The sequence below is a fragment of the Capra hircus genome, chromosome 17, assembly GCF_001704415.2.
Source record: "Capra hircus breed San Clemente chromosome 17, ASM170441v1, whole genome shotgun sequence".
NCBI lineage: Eukaryota > Metazoa > Chordata > Mammalia > Artiodactyla > Bovidae > Capra > Capra hircus.
In genome coordinates this window covers 15493807-15511845 of record NC_030824.1, presented here as the reverse complement: position 1 = coordinate 15511845, position 18039 = coordinate 15493807, and the positions used below count along the sequence as shown (strand labels likewise).

The window sequence follows — 18039 nt, the reverse complement described above, 5'->3', positions numbered from 1 at the left end:
TCCACTTTCACTCGATCCCTCTTTAGTAAATAATCACAAGAAATGTGGCTCAGCAGAGCTGAGGTTTTTCACGACCCACGTCCCCCTGGCTGGCTTCCCCACTCTTCTCTCAGTGTGTGTCTTTGATACTCCCTGTCTTTGGCCATGCTCAAGCCCTGGACTCTGCCTCCTTCTAGAATTCGGGGTGTTCGTGGATTCTTATGGAAGACGCAGCCGCACGGATGATCTCAAGTGGAGTCGCTTACCTCTGGCCTTTGGTAGGTGAGGCAGGGTGTGGGGATTAGTACTTGGTGTCCCTGGTAGGAACTGCTGGTGTAGTTCCTTTTGGCTTATGCACTGTGCTTGGGGGTTCCCTTAGACACCAGGTGCCACATGTAGCATCTCCCATGTAAGTGCCCAGGACAGAGATCCTGGGGCATGATGCATAAACCAAACCCACCAGCCTCTCATGACAGAAAGGAGATCACTCCTTGTGAGTTTGTTTAAATCATGTCACCAGGCTGCATAGCATCTCACGACACAGCTGATCACCCGTCAATTTAACCAGTTCTAAACAGGCTCAAGTGTGAACAACGCTGTGATGAACTTAACGGTATTCGCACACTGGTTAAGTGATATCCCCAGCTCAGAAATGCTAACAGTGGAGCTGCCGTGTCAAGGGTAAACACACATACACGATGACTGTGTGAATGTTCTGAAATACCATTACAGCTGAAATACCCTTCAAGGCTATTTCATTTATCTGTTGCTCCATAACATGTTCCAAAACCTAGTGACTCAGAACAACTGCTTATTATTGCCTGAGACTGGGGCTTGACTGGACAGCTTTGCTTCACATGGTGTCAACAGAGGCACCGGGACATCCAAAATGGCTTCACAGAGTGGCTGTCAGTCAGACTGGCTGTCAGGTGGGGGCTTAGCAGGGGCCAGCGGCTGGAGGTCTCACCCTCCGCACCAGGGCTGCCTCTACGAGCGCAAAAGCAGAGGCGCCCAGGCCTTCTCGCTTCCACCCCATCCTGCCGGCTTAGCTGGGATTCCAGACAGAGAGAGTCCATGGGGGCCTGAGTAGTAGGAGGTGTGATTAATATTGAAATAACAGTTCAGCACAAGGAGTAACAGTGATAATCTGTTTCCCTTTAAGACCAAAACCAGATCACATTATATCCTAGAGTTTGACACTGTGATAGAGAAATATATAGTAGTAGGACCAGAAATACTTGATTGTCTATGAACCCAGTCATTTTTTATTAAACTTTTTGGAGAAGCTATCTGATTAAGCAGTTTTAAAAGGTTACAATGAAAGTCTTGCCCATGTTACTTGTCTCCCAAATTTCTTCATCCCTACTCCCCTAAGGGAAAAAAAGACTTAGTTCTGCGTTTCTTATCCTTCCAGTCAGTGCCTTATGCAAACATGGGCACATAAACTTTCTTCATCCCTCTCCCTTTTAAAGGACCAGTGAGGCAGCACAGTTGACATGCATTCTGAGCTGCTGTGCATGCCTCACTATGCACCTTGGGTGTTTCCCGCGCCAGCATAGAGAGCGCTGCTTCGTGCATTCGCACGGCTCTGCAGACTCCCATACTTGCACCGTCATTTATATAACTGATCCCGCACGATGTTCCCTGAGTGGGCTCCCAGCGTCTGCCCCAACAGCAGTGGCAGGGGATAAACTTAAACATGCCTCATTATACAGGCACGTGGGTGTATGTGTAGGATACACGAGGTGGGACTGCTGGGTCCAAGGTTGCACTGCAGCCAGGTTTTGATTTTCTGTCCCTTAACCCTTCCCTGCCCCATGCTCTTCCTCCGTGGTGGCCACGCAGCCTACAGAGAACCCTATCTGTTTGTGACTCACTTCAACTCACTCGAAGTAATTGAGATCCAGGCCCGCTCCTCTCTGGGGTAAGAATTGGGTTTCCTTGGTGGCTCAGTGGTAAAGAACTCCCTGCCAATGCAGGAAACGTGGGTTTGATCCCTGGGTTCGGAAGATCCCCTGGAGAAGGGATAGGATACCCACTCCACCCTGGTGGGCTTCCCGGGTGGCTCAGACGGTATAAGGAATCTGCCTGTGATGCGGGAGACCTGGGTTCGATCCCTGGGTTGGGAAGATCCCCTGGAGGAGGGCATGGCAACCCACTCTAGTATTCTTGCCTGGATGGACAGAGGAGCCTGGTGGGCTACAGTCCATGGGGTCACAGAGTTGGACATGACTTAGCGACTGAACGTGAAAAGTTCAGCGGCTGGGTGTCGGGGCTGGGTCCTAACAGTGGAGATAACCAGCTGTGCAAACTCTCATCTGGAACTCTACAGGACCCCCGCCCGAGCATATTTGGAAATCCCCAACCCACGTTACCTGGGCCCTGCAATCTCCTCAGGAGCCATCTACCTGGCGTCCTCATATCAGGATAAGTTAAGGGTCATTTGCTGCAAAGGAAACCTGGTGAAGGAGACCGGCACTGACCACCACCGTGGCCCGTCCACCTCCCGCAGGTAACAGCCTTCTCTTCCTCATCAGGGGACAAAGCAGGAGGAAATCTGGCTGAACTGGTTGGCAGTTTCCCTGTCTTCAAGCCAAGCCACTTATTTCTTTTAAACCAACAGCATTTAAATGACAGTCCTTTATAAGCAACAGGAGAATTTTTAGTGCCCCTGTGGAAAAGGTGGAAGGGAATGTCTGGCCTTTTCTCTGGCGGCTGTTTCCTGGGGCTGCGTTTGCAGTGCATTCATTGCTGCAGCTGATAGTGTGCTGCGCTCACTGGGCTTGCTCAGGGAGACCGAGTGTGAGTAAGTTGGAATCTTGCCCCTCCCTGAGGAGGCCCAGTGGGTGAGACAAGCTCTCACGTAATGACAGCATAGGCAAGGAGAATGGGGTTCATACTTGGGTGGTTTAAAGCACTGCAGAAGCTCAGAGGAGGGTTCCCATCTTGGACTTGGGGGCTAAGAAGGATTTCCCAGAAGAAATGAGGCCTTGAGTACAGGCTATACTTTATTGTTGAAAACCAAACATTTCAATTAACACCATGTGATGACTCTGAAAATCAGATCCCCCTTCCCCTGCCAGGGTGTGTTACTGCTATTTGTTGAGTGACTCTCTGGACTAATTATATAGTCTGCATTCTTTGTTATGTGCGGCCACTGAAGTTTCTGCTTGGTTAGGGTAGTGGGCAGATGAATAGAGAGGATTTCCTTAAATGGTATGTGTGCTTGGAGTTTGGGGCACACCTTCAGCACTCAAGAGTCAGCTGCCGAGACTGAGGCCCTCCTAAGTTCTTTCTGGGTCTGGGTACAGGCTTACTCATTCGTGTGGCCTTACAGATCCCTGGGAACATGCAGGAGGACTTGTGAGTGTTCTGGCTAGCCTCTTGTGTTCCCCAACTTGGTTTCACTGCCTCAGACATTTGCCACATGAAACAGTCACCACTGTTTGTTTTTCCGTAACCATCCAGAGATCAAGCACTTCTGTTGTGCAAGACCTGCATCAGGTCAATTAAAAACAAGCCCGGAGAAGAAAGGAAGAGCAGGAGAGAGAGAAAATGAGAAGGAAAGCCAACAGCGTTGGATGAGGATTCCCATGTGGCTCTTGGCCCTTCTTTGTACAGTGCAGATGGGATGCTCATTCCATTTATGATTGCTGTTAGTTCCTTCCATGGACGCAGGCTGAACTGGACACCCATAGCCTCTCAACACAAAGGAAGTTACCCTGTTAGTTCCTTATCAGATTTTTGCTTCAGTGAAGAACATATGGTTGGGGATCCAGGGGACTCGGAGACACAAGAAAGTCTACTGGTATTGAGTCTGGGAAAGCTGCTTCTCTCCTTGTCTTGAAGGCTGGGGCCATGTCTTCTTCAGACGCTAATAAGGAATCTTAGGTTCTCCGTGGGCCCGTCCCCCCAAATTATTATGATTATGAAATAAAGCTAAGTATTTAAACTCTAGTCTTTCCCCAGGAGGACCGAGACAGATCAGATAGTGATAATTTTCTGAGGCCAGGGTGCTCCAAGCCCAAGGTGCTCCCTGCAGTGGCTACCAGTGTGCTTGTTTTTAAGGAGAAACCCGTTTTCTGGCGTCCTTACCCTGCTGGTCCCCAAGCACATGTCCCCTTCTTAATATAGGTGACAGCATACCGTGCACACACATCTGTATCTTCGTGTGGGCACACAATGTCTTTCTCTTTTTTAAATGCCTGCATAGCATGCCTTCACATGCCTATACCTTATTTAACTGCTCCTTTATCAGTGGATGTTTGGGTGTTTCCAGTTTGTTGCTGTAGTAAAGGACTTGGTATATCTTCACTTGGAATGCTTGCAATCTACCTGGAGGCGGAATTCCTAGAAAAGGAATTGTTGGTGATTGCGATAGATGTCCCTGAGTTTTCCTCCCTGGAGGATGTACTTTTCTGTTATGCCACCAGCAGTGGGTGGAAGGGGGATGGGCTTTGCCTTGACCCCCAGGGCGAGGAACCAGATTCAGTTGCATGTGTGGATTTGAGATGTATTAATTTTAAGATGTTAGCTTACAAAGGAGATGAGCTTTCTCAACCTAAAGGAATATTTAATTGACCTAGGATTTTACTTTTTGTGGACTGGTTTACAAAGCCCACATATTTACCCTATACAGTTCTGTGGGCCCCCTACCATGTGCCAGACCCAGGGTTGGGGATACACAAATGAAGACAATTTTTATCCTCAAGGGACTCAGTTTGGTGGACACCTCTAAGGTTACAAAATACTTAGGGCTTAGAAAAGAAAGTTGTCAACTTAATATTCTGAGACTATGTCCTAATGAAGAGTCTCTCGTTTGTTAAAATACAAGTCTTGGTCAGAAATGTCTGTCAGTGTGATTTCAATTCCAGGAACTTGCTGGAAAACTGGAAGTGCTAAACAGTCAGCTGTTCCTCACTCTTTTGGCCTCTGCTTCACGGGTGACTGCTCAAAGGGCTGTAGTCCCCTCCTGAAAACGTCTAGATTTTATTTACCCTCTAGGTCATGCAAGAAGAAACCCAAGTACTGTAACTAGGGTTTTTTTTCCTTCACTGCCTCACTAGTTAGATGTTCAGGCACCTTCCTTTTGAGATGACGTGGTGTGTCTGTGAGAAGTGACTTACTCTGTGGTGAAATGGTTCCAGTTCCTGCTGTTCTGGAAAGCCAGCTGCTAGGCTTTATCTCTTGGCTTATAAAACCGTCTTTTTGAAGCTGACTGCCTTGGGCAGGTCCAGAATGTAGGAGGCCAGTCTGGGAGACTGATTCACTGCAGGCCACACCACCCTGGTCTCTTTAGCAGAGCAGGAAGTGTAACTCTATGCAAGAAACATAAAACTGCTGTGGTAGATCATTGCTTATTAACAGATATGGAGATGGAAGGTGGCCAGCTCAACCTGCAGTCGCGAGCGTGTCCTTCCTCCCCTTAATCTCAGCCGACTTCTCAAATGGCCGTCCTTGAACCACTTTTCTTCCTCTGGGCAGTGAGCACCCTCTCACTTGTTTTATGATGGGCACATTTTATAATTTCTCTTCCATTACAATAGGCTTAATATCACAAAGCCACATGGCTAGAGATGAAAAGAAACCTTGACTTCAAGATGTTGAAAACAAAAGTCACTCTAAATTTTACTGCTGCAAACACAGCACAAGAAAGTGTGGCTTTCTGAGCACTGGTTGCCACAGTTTGAGCTGCTTAGGGAAGAAAATATGAAACTACAACAGACTGACTGATCACTTTAGAGTTTTTTCTGTTCTGTTTCCCAATTTGTTTTTCTGTAAAGGTCCAGATAGTATTTGGGGGTTTGCAGGCCATATGGTCCCTGTTGTTAGACCATGAAAGCAACCACAGTGCATCGCCAGGTGGGCGTGGCCATGCTCCAATGAAACTTTATAAAAACAGGCATTTGTCTAGATTTGGCCCTCAAGCTTGCTCTAGAGCTTCCTCTCCTGAACCGGGTCAGCGTCTTTGCTGCTCAGTTGCTTTCTGTAATGGGCATTGACAGAAGAGGTTCCCTAGAGTTAGGCCAGTAATTAAAGAAAATCAAGTTTGGTCCCTTCCAAAGGGAAAGATTTATTTTTATTTTTTTTTTTTTTTGACTTTTATTTTTTTTTTATTTTTTTTTTATTTTTTTATTTTTTTTTAAATTTTAAAATCTTTAATTCTTACATGCGTTCCCAAACATGAACCCCCCTCCCACCTCCCTCCCCACAACATCTCTCTGGGTCATCCCCATGCACCTGCCCCAAGCAAGCTGCACCCTACGTCAGACATGGACTGGCGATTCAATTCTTACATGACAGTATACATGTTAGAATTCCCATTCTCCCAAATCATCCCACCCTCTCCCTCTCCCTCTGAGTCCAAAAGTCCGTTATACACATTTGTGTCTTTTTTCCTGTCTTGCATACAGGGTCGTCATTGCCATCTTCCTAAATTCCATATATATGTGTTAGTATACTGTATTGGTGTTTTTCTTTCTGGCTTACTTCACTCTGTATAATTGGCTCCAGTTTCATCCATCTCATCAGAACTGATTCAAATGAATTCTTTTTAATGGCTGAGTAATACTCCATTGTGTATATGTACCACAGCTTTCTTATCCATTCATCTGCTGATGGACATCTAGGTTGTTTCCATGTCCTGGCTATTATAAACAGTGCTGCGATGAACATTGGGGTACATGTGTCTCTTTCAATTCTGGTTTCCTCCGTGTGTATGCCCAGAAGTGGGATTGCTGGGTCATAAGGTAGTTCTATTTGCAATTTTTTAAGGAATCTCCACACTGTTCTCCATAGTGGCTGTACTAGTTTGCATTCCCACCAACAGTGTAGGAGGGTTCCCAAAGGGAAAGATTTAAATATCAAAGGGTTAAGAGAGGCCTCTGGTGACACTGTCAAATATTCAAATGACTTTACGATTTCACGGCACAAAATCCAACATTGCTGGTGGAGGATGTCACGCAGCATGTTAGCATACAATTTTCTTGAGAAAATTAGAGCATAATAAATCAGTATGTGATTCATACTTGGTTCATTCTTACCATGTAATTACAATTGTAATTTAGATTTTTAAAATATCTAGGATAAAATATATTTTCCTGATTTCTACTTTTATTTTTCTAAGATAAAGCCCCAATCAATCAAAATATGTCTTCAAGTAATAGTCTCTGTGAAATGGTGTTCCCATTTTAAGTAGGCTGCCTTTTTCCAACACTAATTATGCTCAGATAACGAGGGCCCTGGTACCTTTTCTGCTTGAGGGTGGGAAGGAACTGACTTCGAAGGCTGTGTGTCAGTTCTGTGTTTCTGGATCTTGCTTCTTCAGAGGGGTGGTAAGGGCCACGCCTGGTGAGATCTTCATTTGAAACATGAAAATTTCTCTGCAAGGCAGGCCAGGGCTGGGCAGAGGGTTAGATCGTTCGTAAGAAAAGGTCCCACTGCTTTCAACTGCTCATACGTTTCTTGAGCCTGGTCTGCTGTTTGCATTGGCCCTGCTCTGTCTCCTAATTGGATCAGGTTTGATTTCTACACCTCTGGCACAAAGGCTCTTGGAAAGCCACCTAGAGAGGTGACCGACAGAGGCCCAAAAGTGGGACAGATTTGGCAACTGACAGTAATGAGTACAGGCTTAACCCCTAAAGGAAGACTTCCTGTGAACTCTAGGCTCTGGAAATTACTAGGTCAGGGGGGTGGAGAATGCAAATTACAATGTCAGACTGACCTGTACTGGAGTCCTGGCCTCTCTGCATCTCCGTCCTCTTGTCTGTACTATGAGGGTCACCTGTTCCTGGCATGCCGAGCTGTTAGGATGATCTGATGAGCTTACACAGCGCCTGACACGGCAGGTGCTCAGCAGAAAGCCTGCCCTGAGACTAGGAAACTTGACTTCTCTTTGCTGTTAGCTCTGCCTTCTTTCTGTCCTCACTCTCGAAGCCTGAAGGACTCCAGCTGGGGTCTGTTTCTGATAACCTGTGGTGAGATGGGCATGGGGGTGGCTCGGCTCCCCACCTTCCTCTCCTGTTGTCATAGCCCCAACAAGCGCGGCCCGCCGACGTACAACGAGCACATCACCAAGCGCGTGGCCTCAAGCCCGGCGCCTCCTGAAGGCCCCAGCCACCCTCGAGAGCCAAGCACACCCCACCGCTACCGCGAGGGGCGGACTGAGCTGCGCAGGGACAAGTCTCCGGGCCGCCCCCTGGAGCGCGAGAAGTCCCCCGGCCGGATGCTGAGCACGCGGAGGGAGCGCTCCCCCGGGCGGCTGTTTGAGGACAGCAGCAGGGGCCGGCTGCCCGTGGGGGCCGTGAGGACGCCACTGTCCCAGGTCAACAAGGTAAGGGAGGTGCCCTTCTCAGCCCCGAAGAGCCACGGCTGTAAGGAAGAGGCTCCACAACTGTAATTAGGGTTTTGTGGGATTTCTAAGAGGTTTAGGAAGAAAATAGCTTGAGAAAGGGTCTCCTGTACAAATGCATCATGTGTGGCCTTCAAACTGTAAGAGCCACCAAGGGTATACAGCATTCCCTTCCCCAAATGCAACCAGTGTTCGCAGTTTCTAGAGAGATCTGCGCAGAGAAGCAAATTCTTAAACACACAAAACATGCCATTCAAAAGGTTACTTTCTTCAAACATATATATGTGTACAAAGACACATACATCAAGAATTTCTCTGCAAGGCTACCTTGAAATCAGGTGACAGTGGTTGCCTCCTGGAAGAACTCTGCACCTTTTGAAATTTTAAAATCATGTGCATTTACTACCTGTGTAGCTTGCATGTTACCAACTGAGGAGCTGGAGGGATGTGTTGATAACCAGGGGTACTCTAGTGGGAGCGGGGCTCGGAAGCTTGTGGACACCTCGTCAGGCCAGCCAGTTCTAGGTGCTGGCTTTCTGGACCATGCTCTCCTAATGCCATCTAGAGAGAGGAGGGAACGCTGTTTTAACTGTTTTCCTTGAAAGTGAAAGTTGCTTAGTCGTGTCCGACTCTGCGATCCCATGGACTATAGTCCATGGAATTCTCCAAGACAGCATGCTGGACTGGGTAGCCGTTCCCTTCTCCAGGGGACCTTGTTCCCAACCCAGGGATCGAGTCCAGGCCTCCCGCATTGCAGGCAGATTCTTTACCAGCTGAGCCACCAGGGAAACCTTACCTCCTCTGATTTCTGGATAAAATGGTATGTGTAAACCAAGCTCTGAGGGGAGGCTCTGCCTGTCCCTCACTGTTGACCACAGGAAGGAGAGACCAGGTGCTCCTGCAGGCTCCCAGTGTGGGCTTCCTGACAAAGTGAGCATGGTGATTTCTGGCTTCTGATGGCTAAATCCCCTCCTCCTTTTGCTCTCAGGTCTGGGACCAGTCTTCAGTATAAATCTCAGCCAGAAAAACCAACTCCTCATGTTGATCTGCAGGAAAACACCAAACACACTATGGAACTCTGCTGAAGGGGACCCCAGCGCGCATCTGCTCAGCCAGCCCCCGGCGCAGCTGGACCCAGGCCCGCCTCAGCACGGACTCCCTGCAGCCAGGAGGGGCGGGGGGCTGGGGCTCCTGGGAGCTGCCGGCACCTCCCTGCAGCCGCCCTCTTTGCACTTTGTTACTCTTTCAGAGCATTCATAAACTTTTGTACCTAGCTCTAGCCTGTACCAGTTCATCACAGGAAACCAACCTGGGGCTAACTACAACTACAGCGTGGTTAGAATCCTAATTAATAGCTACTTTAAGATCCTAGGGTTGGTTGGCTATTTTTGTTTTTTTTTTTTTTTTTTTTTTTTTTTAAGACAACAGACTTTAATAGATTTGAATAGCACCGTATTTCCTGTTGTAATCACTTGTAGTGAGGTCACACCATCAGGTCTCTGCTACCGAAATGTACGTAGACGAGCCCCTGCTGTCGGCTAACCTCCTGTGCTCACCTCAGTCCATCCCTGTCCAGTCCGTCCTCACAGGTGGCCCTGTCTCACCCGGGGCGACATCTTAGCCAAATGTTTACTGTCCGACTCATTGCCTTTATGGCCTTGATGACTTCCCCCCTTCCCACCAGCTGAGAATGTACAGAGGCCATGAGGCCTCGCTCGGAGGCAGTGACTTGGGGCCAAGGGACCTCGAGGAGTTTTCCCTCCCCACCCCTCAGCGTCACCCCTGGCCTGCTGTCCCCGCTTTCCACGTCGCTTTGGCCAGGAAAGCATGCACTGGATTTGCTCTGAGCCCAGCCCTGAGAGGGCCCTGGGGCTAAGGGCACGCACATCCTGTCCATGACGGTGTGCTGTCCCCCCGTCCCTGGGGTGGGCAGAGATGCCGGAGCTCTGCATGACAGTTCACTGCATGCGCTGCCCCCGCCCCGACCTGGCTGCCCCCCTCGGGTTGCTCTGCCGATGCACTAGGTCCATCCCATAGCTCCCGCCGAACCGAGACCCTCTGGGACTTGCCAACTCACTGGCCACAAGCTGCAGTCTGTAGCACTGAACAAACAAAAACCAAACGCTCAAGCCTTACGACCAGAGAAGGATTTCAGCAAACCACACCTCACACTTCCACGTCTCCCTGCCAACTCCCTCGCGAATGACTCTGTTCACACACAACCCAGCAGGTTCTACCCCACGAAAACTGTGACTCCCCAAACAAGCCTCTGCCTAGGGCTAGACTAAAACTAGGAAGTTGGAGAAGGAAACCGCCCTCAACTCTCCCACCCCGGCTGGGCGGGGAAACCCTCCCTCAGGTGCCCCTTTTCTCTCCTCCGGCGGTGTGAGGTTCCTGGCAACTGGTTAAAGAACCTACCAGAGGCTTCGCTGTTGGCAAGCTAACTAGCGGCCTTATTTCTGCCTTTAATCTCCCACCAGGCCTCTCTTGCTTCTCCACGCCTCTAACTACCAAGGCACATCCTAGGTAGGCTGACAGGCAGACCTGTTCCCACTGCAGCCAGTGAACATGACCGCGTTTCAATCCCCCGTCCACGGTTCAGCTCACTTTCCAGATTGCAACCCGGCCCAAGCCCCAGCTCCTTCCTGCTCGTCCCTTAACCGAAGTGCTTTCTTGTCTGAAATGCCCACAGCTCTTCCTCCACGTTGTCGCATCCTTGGCCAGCGTCACACTGTCGTGTTCTGTGTGTTGCTTTGTCTTCGGGGTCAGATTGCATCCCTTCCCTTTTCCAGGGCAGATCTGACTGAATGTTTGCTCAAGTTTTTTTGTCTCTTGGTCCACAAGTATTTGGAGAGGTCACTGGAAATGGTGTTCAGTCTTGGCATTTCATTTAGGAGCTCCATGAGAAATGGGCTTCTTAGCCCTCAAAGTGTATATCGTGTGTCTCATTTGTGAAATGCTTCCTGCTATAGAACTAGCTCAAAGACTGTACATATTTACAAGAAACTTTATATTCGTAAAAAAAAAAAAAAGGAAATTGAATTGGTTTCTACTTTTTTATTGTAAAAGGTGCATTTTTCAACTCTTACTTTCGGTTTCAACGGTGGTAGTTGTGGACAGCCATCTTCACTGGAGGGTGGGGAGCTCCGTGTGACCACCGAGATGCCAGCAGGAAATATCGTTAAAACGAAATTGCAGTCAAAAGCTTATCAGCATAAGTAAGATTCTAGGTCTCCAAAAGTACAGGCTTTTTCTTCATTACCTTTTTTATTCAGAAAGAGGAAAAGATCACAAGATCCACCTTGAGAGGAATGAACTCTGTTGAACAAATAGTCAAATAAAGCAATGATCTAAAATGTTTGCTTTAGTGCACGACCTCTTCTTTTCTTAAAGACAGTGTGTGAAACTCCAAAGTATCGCCACTGTCAGCCTGAGCTTGTGAGCATGGCATGGGGCCGTCCTTCGAGGATGCTTCTTCAGGGGTTGGGGGGTGGTGTGTGTGGAGAGCCACACAGGGTTAGAGCAGACCGCACTCCTGGAATTGAGACACAGGCGAAGTTCTCTTCCAGAAGTGTGTGTGTGACCATTACTTGCAGTGAGTCATGAACTGGCTATTAAGGTGACAGCATAGGACTGCAGAACTGGAAAGCTCCTTAAGGCAGCCAGGCCACTTAGAAAGGATTACTGGGTAATGGATTACCCGGCTCTCCTATAATGCAATTTAAAAAAAACCAACAGGTCACCTTTCATTTCAGTTCCTCTTATCCATTAGGATAAATTCACAGGGATTTCCTTGGAGGGAGGAATTCAGATCAAGGTAGTTTAAAATGTAAATTCTTTTAACTATGTGAAATTTTACAGTCTACAAGGTAAATTTTTCTAAGATGTTTTGTTATTATAAAATTTGTTGAGCTAGACCAGCATTGGTTTTGGCAAATGGTACTTTTCTCATGGTTCCTGTTGCTTTGAGTCTTCAACTTTTATTTTCCAATGAAGTAATCTGACCACAGTCAAATTCTGACTTGCAGGGTTGTGGCTGACATGCTCTGCAACAGGAGCTGGACTGGGAATTCTATTCTATTCCTCCTTTCTGTTTTACCACTGGGGATAAGAATCTGGCACCTCTAAGAATGAAAATTCAGAAGATGAACAAGTAAAATGTTGGAACCTATCCTCCCTTATAAAATGAGAAGAAGTCCACTGAATACCAGACAACCATTTTCGTCACTATCCTGAGGATTCTTGGCAGCCACGTAACACTTCAAAAACATAAGGTAAATGCGGTGTAGTTCCAAAAGAAATGTGCCATTAAAGGTTCTCTGGACCCTAAGCAAAGACCTCAGAGAAACCACCAACAAATTACTCAGCCACACCACAAACTGAGGCCCAGCTGTCCATGTTGCGCTTCCTGCTTAAACACAAAATTAGACGTCACGTTTTCTACTCTTACAACTTAATTTTCATGAGAATAAAGAAGCTGTTTGCAAAGCAGATTTTGTAACTATGAAATTTTAAGGATCTGGAGACTTACACCAAAAAGAGACGGACCAGGACGGACCAGCTTAGTTTGTCTTTAGAATTGGGCCTCATGAGTGTGACTTGCTTTAGCAAACATTCATGCAGATTTAAGTCTAAAGCAATAGTGCTAGGCCTATGGGGGTGGGACTGGCTAAGCTTTACAAACTGGCCTGTTCCAGCGGTTCTAAACTAGGGGCGACTTAGCCCCCTCCCTAGAGGACACCTGACAGTATCTGTAGACTTGGTTGTCACAACTGGGTTACTTCTGGCACCTTGTGGGTAGAGGCCAGGGATACTGCTAAGTATCCTACAAGGCACAAGATGGCCCACGTGCCCACCTTCCACCAAGACTTATCAGGCCTAACATATCAATTAGTGCCATGGTTGAGGAAGATTAGCCTGTTCTGGCCCGATTTCTTTCTTGGCAGTTTAAATATTGCTCATGACGTCTAAAGCATGGAGACTGTGGCTCTAGGCACAGTGTTTACATGAGAAAATGTTTTATCACTTGCCTAGTCAAACGCCAAGGCTTTCATCTTCCGAGGCTGGGAGGGCTGAGCAGTGGGAATCTGGAACCGCACATACGACTTGACTCTCTCTCCAGGCTGTCAATGATTAATGGAACTCCTGTTGGCCCTGGAGGGGCCGAGAGAGGAAAGAACTCTGGAAATGACTTCACTGCTGTATACAACTCAGCGTGTGCTTTCAGAGAGCCACAGAAGGAATGCACAGTTGGTCTCAGCACACCCAACTGGAGCTGTCTCTTGTTCCCACTTGCTGTTGAGTCTCACAGAGGACATGGGTGAACTCACTCCTGGCAGGTAGAGACAGCTGGCATCCTCACCCAGGCTTGGGCCCCCTCTTGTCTTCAGGACAGAAAAAGATGAGGTAGCTGTGGGAGCTGAGCTCAGTGGCTGATCCCAGAGACGGGGTACTGGTTCCCTGAGGCTGTGACTCACAGTAGCGACAACTCTTAGAAGGGCCCTTCTGGATGTTTCACCATTAGCTGGGATGACTTGTATATATATTCAGAGCTTCCTGTTTCCTCCTGACGATGATTGTAACTGGCATTCCAGAGCAGATGGCTCTAGCTTCTTTTCTTCACTGATCAAGTGAGGTGCTGAAGAGCTGGATGGAGGGCTGAGTGGTCCAGAGACTTGGGTCTTCGTCAATTCCCTCAAACCGTTTGTAAACACTGGAGGAGGGTCATGTTTCAGGAGAACTGAGTTCAGGCTCAGAAATGAAATCATGCTCATCTAGAAGTAATTGAGTTAAACAAAATAAAATTGTGCTTTCCCCCAAATAGTTTAGCCTCTGACCTCAGCCATGTATGGAATCACTTTGATGTTCTGGGTTTTGCAACTTGGCCCTTGGCATCGTGGAGGTTTCCTAATTGAGCTCATGGTGCTGGTACTTATTTTCTGACCCCCTGACTTCTTTCCTGTTTGTGGCCATAACCCGTTCATTTGTAAAAGGCTTTGTGGCTCCCAGTGTGAAATGAAAGGAGCCCTAGGGATCACCTAATGTCTGTCCAACTCCTATTTTTCAGGAGAGGAAATTGGGTTAAGAGAGGTCATATGATCGCCCAAGGTCACACAGTTAGTCAGGCACTGAACTGGATCAACACCCCTATTCTCAGTCTAGTGTCCACACTCCGGGAGGGGACAGTGGAGGAAGGGCCGACTCCAAGGTGAAGCCCGGCTTTGACCTGGTCTTGGAGCTATCATCTACACCTTCAAGTGGTGGAACCAGAGGGAAGGAAAAGACCTTGCCTGGATCCTTTGATCTTTGGTTTCAGTATGTCGACATATGGCTGGGTTCTATTTACCTTGAAATACCACTTAACACATTATGAATTTAAAGACTTCACCCTTGGCTCTGTAACTTCCTTTGTATATACATTTCCAGTGGGAGAAATATATCTTCATTCAAAAGCAACTGGAGTCACGCTTTAACCATGTAACCAGTCCTCACCCCTAACAGAGAAAGTGTTACCTGGGTCACAGGACACCTCACTGTGGCTTTGCTCCTGTGATTTGGATAAAGCAGGGTCTCCTGTTCCATCTCCATTAAACAGTCTCCATTACTTTTAGCTTCTTGGGTATAAAAACTTTCATCTGGGTCTGTGGGCAGTCTTCTGGACCACAGGGAGGGGGGCGGAGGGGGGGGCGCTTCCTTTCGTGTTGCTTTTTAAAGAAAATGGAATACTTTAGACAAGCAGCTCTGGGGAATGCTGACACCCACTTCCCGCCGTTTGCAGTTTTGCCTACATTGCCCCACCTGAACAGTCAATTCCTCTGGGTGTCCCCTGGGGTTGCAGGGGAGTCTTACTAGGTTTACGGACTCTGAATTAGTTTTTCCGTTGGATTTTCAGCTTGGTGTCTTCTGAACTTTGTGAGTAGAGCTGATTTGTGGGCTAGATTTTTCAACATGATGTTTCCTCCTGCAGCCTGGGGCTGACAGCTCCCTCTGAGCTCTAACTCAGGGTAGCAACCAGATGCTCTAACCCTTCTTATGGAAAAGGCGGTGCTTTTCTGGGCCAACTCAGGCAGTGAGCTTCCTTTCCAGGTGTGAGTGTTGAACCCTGATCCTGGAGGCCTATGGCCGGGTCCTGCCTCCTGCCACCCACTTTCCCCCATCACCACCACCAGCTCACCAACACAGCAACAGTTTCCTCAGTTCCGGTGCTTCAGCATGTCCATGCTATACCTGTAAGCTTAGCTATGTATTTTCAATTATATTTCAAAGATATGTGATCCATAAAAATAAACTCAAAATGGATCAAAGACCCAAATGTAAGCCATTTGATACCATAAAACTAGAAGAGAACAGAGGTGAAACACTCTGACATAAATCATAGCAATATTTCCTTAGGTCAGTCTCCCAAGGCAAAATAAATAAAAGCAAATATAGACAAATGGGACCGAATTAAACTTAAGCTTTTTGCCCAGCAAAGGAAACCATCAACAAAACAAAAAGACAACTGGCAGAATGGGAGAAAATATTTGCAAATGACATAACCAATGAGTTAATTTCCAAAATACACAAACAGCCCATACAACCCAATATCAAAAAAACAAACAACCTAGTCAAAAAACAGGCAGATGACTTGAAGAGATGTTTTTTTCAAAGATGACATATGCAAAGATGCTCAACATGGCTAATTATCAGAGAAATGCAAATCCAAACGATAACAAGGCATCACCTTGCACAAGTCAGAAGGGCCATCATCAGTAAAAATAACACATGCTCCAGAGGGCGTGCAGAAAGGGGAACCTTCCAACGCTGTTGATGGAAACATAAATTGGTACAGCCAGTACGGAGAACAGTACGGGGGTTCATTAAAAAAAAAAAAAAATTAAGCTACCACATGATCCAGCAATTCCACTCCTGGGTATATATCCAGAAAAAGACAAAAACACAAATTAGAAAAGATACACATACCCATGTTCATAGTAGCACTATTTAAAATAGCCACGACATGGAAGCAACCCAAGTGTCCACCAATAGACAACTGACTTAAAACGGGGGGAGGGGGTGTGTGTGTGTGTGTGTCTATCTCCAGTGGAATATACTAAAACAAAAACAAATGAAATAGTCATTTGCAGCAACAGGGATGGGCCTAGAGATTCTTATGCTTAGTGAAATAAGTCAGAAACACAAGTGGAATAGGCTCTGTGGAATCTAGAAATAATACAAATGAATGTACAGACAAAACAGAAACAGACTCAGATCCAGAAAACAAAATTATGATCACCAAAGAAGAAAGGGAGCAGACAAACTAGGGGTATAGGATTAACAGATACAAACTGTTATACATAAAATAGATAAGCAGCAGGTATTTACTGCATAGGATGGGGAATTATACCCAGTATCTTATAATATCCAATAAAACACAATCCACAAAAATACTGAATCACTATGCTGTAGACCTGAAACAACACTGCAAAAGCAACGGTGTATCTGTGCTCAGTCATGCCCAACTCTTTGCGACCCTATGGTGACCCTAGGGACTGTAACTAGCCAGGCTCCTCTGTCCATGAGATTCTCCAGGCAAGAATACTGGATTGCCTTTTCCTATTCCAGGGGATCTTCCCAACCCAGGGACCGAACCCAAATCTCTTGTGTCTCCTATATTGGCAGGAAGATTCTTTACTGCTGAGCCACTTGGGAAGCCTATAAAATCAACTATACTTAAATGGGGCTTCCCTGATAGCTCAGTTGGTAAAGAATCCATCTGCAATGCAGGAGATCCTGGTTTGATTCCTGGGTCGGGAAGATCTGCTGGAGAAGGGATAGGCTACCCACTCCAGTATTCTTGGGCTTCCCTTGTGGCTCAGCTGGTGAAGAATCTGCCCACAATACGGAAGACCTGGGTTCAACCCCTGGGTTGGCAACATTCCCTGGAGAAGGGAAAGGCTACCCGCTGCAGTATTCTGGCCTGGAGAATTCCATGGACTGTATAGTCCATGAGGTCAGAGAGTCAGACACAGCTGAATGACTTTCACTTTCAATAATTAAAAAAAAAAATTCAGTTTTGGAAAGAGGATTTTTGCATTATTTCCTCAGTCTACTTATATAACCCCTCCAGTCCCTAAATCTGGGGTTCCCACATCACTTGCAGGGTGAGATGGCTAATTACCCAGGTAGGGATGTTTTGTAAGCTACTGTCCACCTAAGTGACAGATGACCTCGGGGGTTCCCTTATCTCCTAAATTTACTTCCATGTTTCCTGATGGCTGGGAAGAAAAGGCTTATTAAAGAGACACTGTAACCTTCCATCTTCTTGGTAGAAGGGACAGAGGCCCTTTTAGCTAGGGAGAATAGCTGACTCCAGAACATCCTGTGGTCTTCCCAGCAGAGGGTCATGATCCCAGGCTCCCCTGTGGTGCTTGTTAATGAGCAAGACCTCTGACCCGGGGAGGCTGCCAACTTGGGCAAGCCAGGGACTTTCACTACTGCCTCTCCTCAGCTCCTGCTGTGAGCAGCTCCAAGGGGCTCAATTTTATAGTCTCTCAATAGCCTTCTAATCTGTGTGCAGAACAGGTGGGTGAGAGAAAGGCACCCAGCCCTGCAGACAGCCAAGCTGCCCTGTCCTCTCATCCCAGAATGCCAAAAAGACGGTACCATTTTCAACGTGTGCCAGGGCGGGAAAAAGACTGAATAGCGCTGCACCAAACAGACCTCGGGGA

At 47.3% G+C, this 18039-nt stretch overlaps 1 protein-coding gene across 4 annotated transcripts in view; it reads left to right on the top strand.

Annotated features, from left to right (window-relative positions):
- The window catches only part of CIT (citron rho-interacting serine/threonine kinase), a 172709-nt gene extending 162964 nt beyond the window's left edge, over window positions 1–9745 (top strand). For all 4 annotated transcript variants that reach the window (XM_018061232.1, XM_018061231.1, XM_018061230.1 and 1 more), the window contains 5 exons: window positions 177–257; window positions 1825–1903; window positions 2312–2491; window positions 8011–8311; window positions 9318–9745. In XM_018061232.1, the coding sequence (XP_017916721.1) occupies window positions 177–257; window positions 1825–1903; window positions 2312–2491; window positions 8011–8311; window positions 9318–9341 (665 nt within the window). In that variant the 3' untranslated portion in view covers window positions 9342–9745. The remainder of the gene's footprint in view (window positions 1–176; window positions 258–1824; window positions 1904–2311; window positions 2492–8010; window positions 8312–9317) is intronic.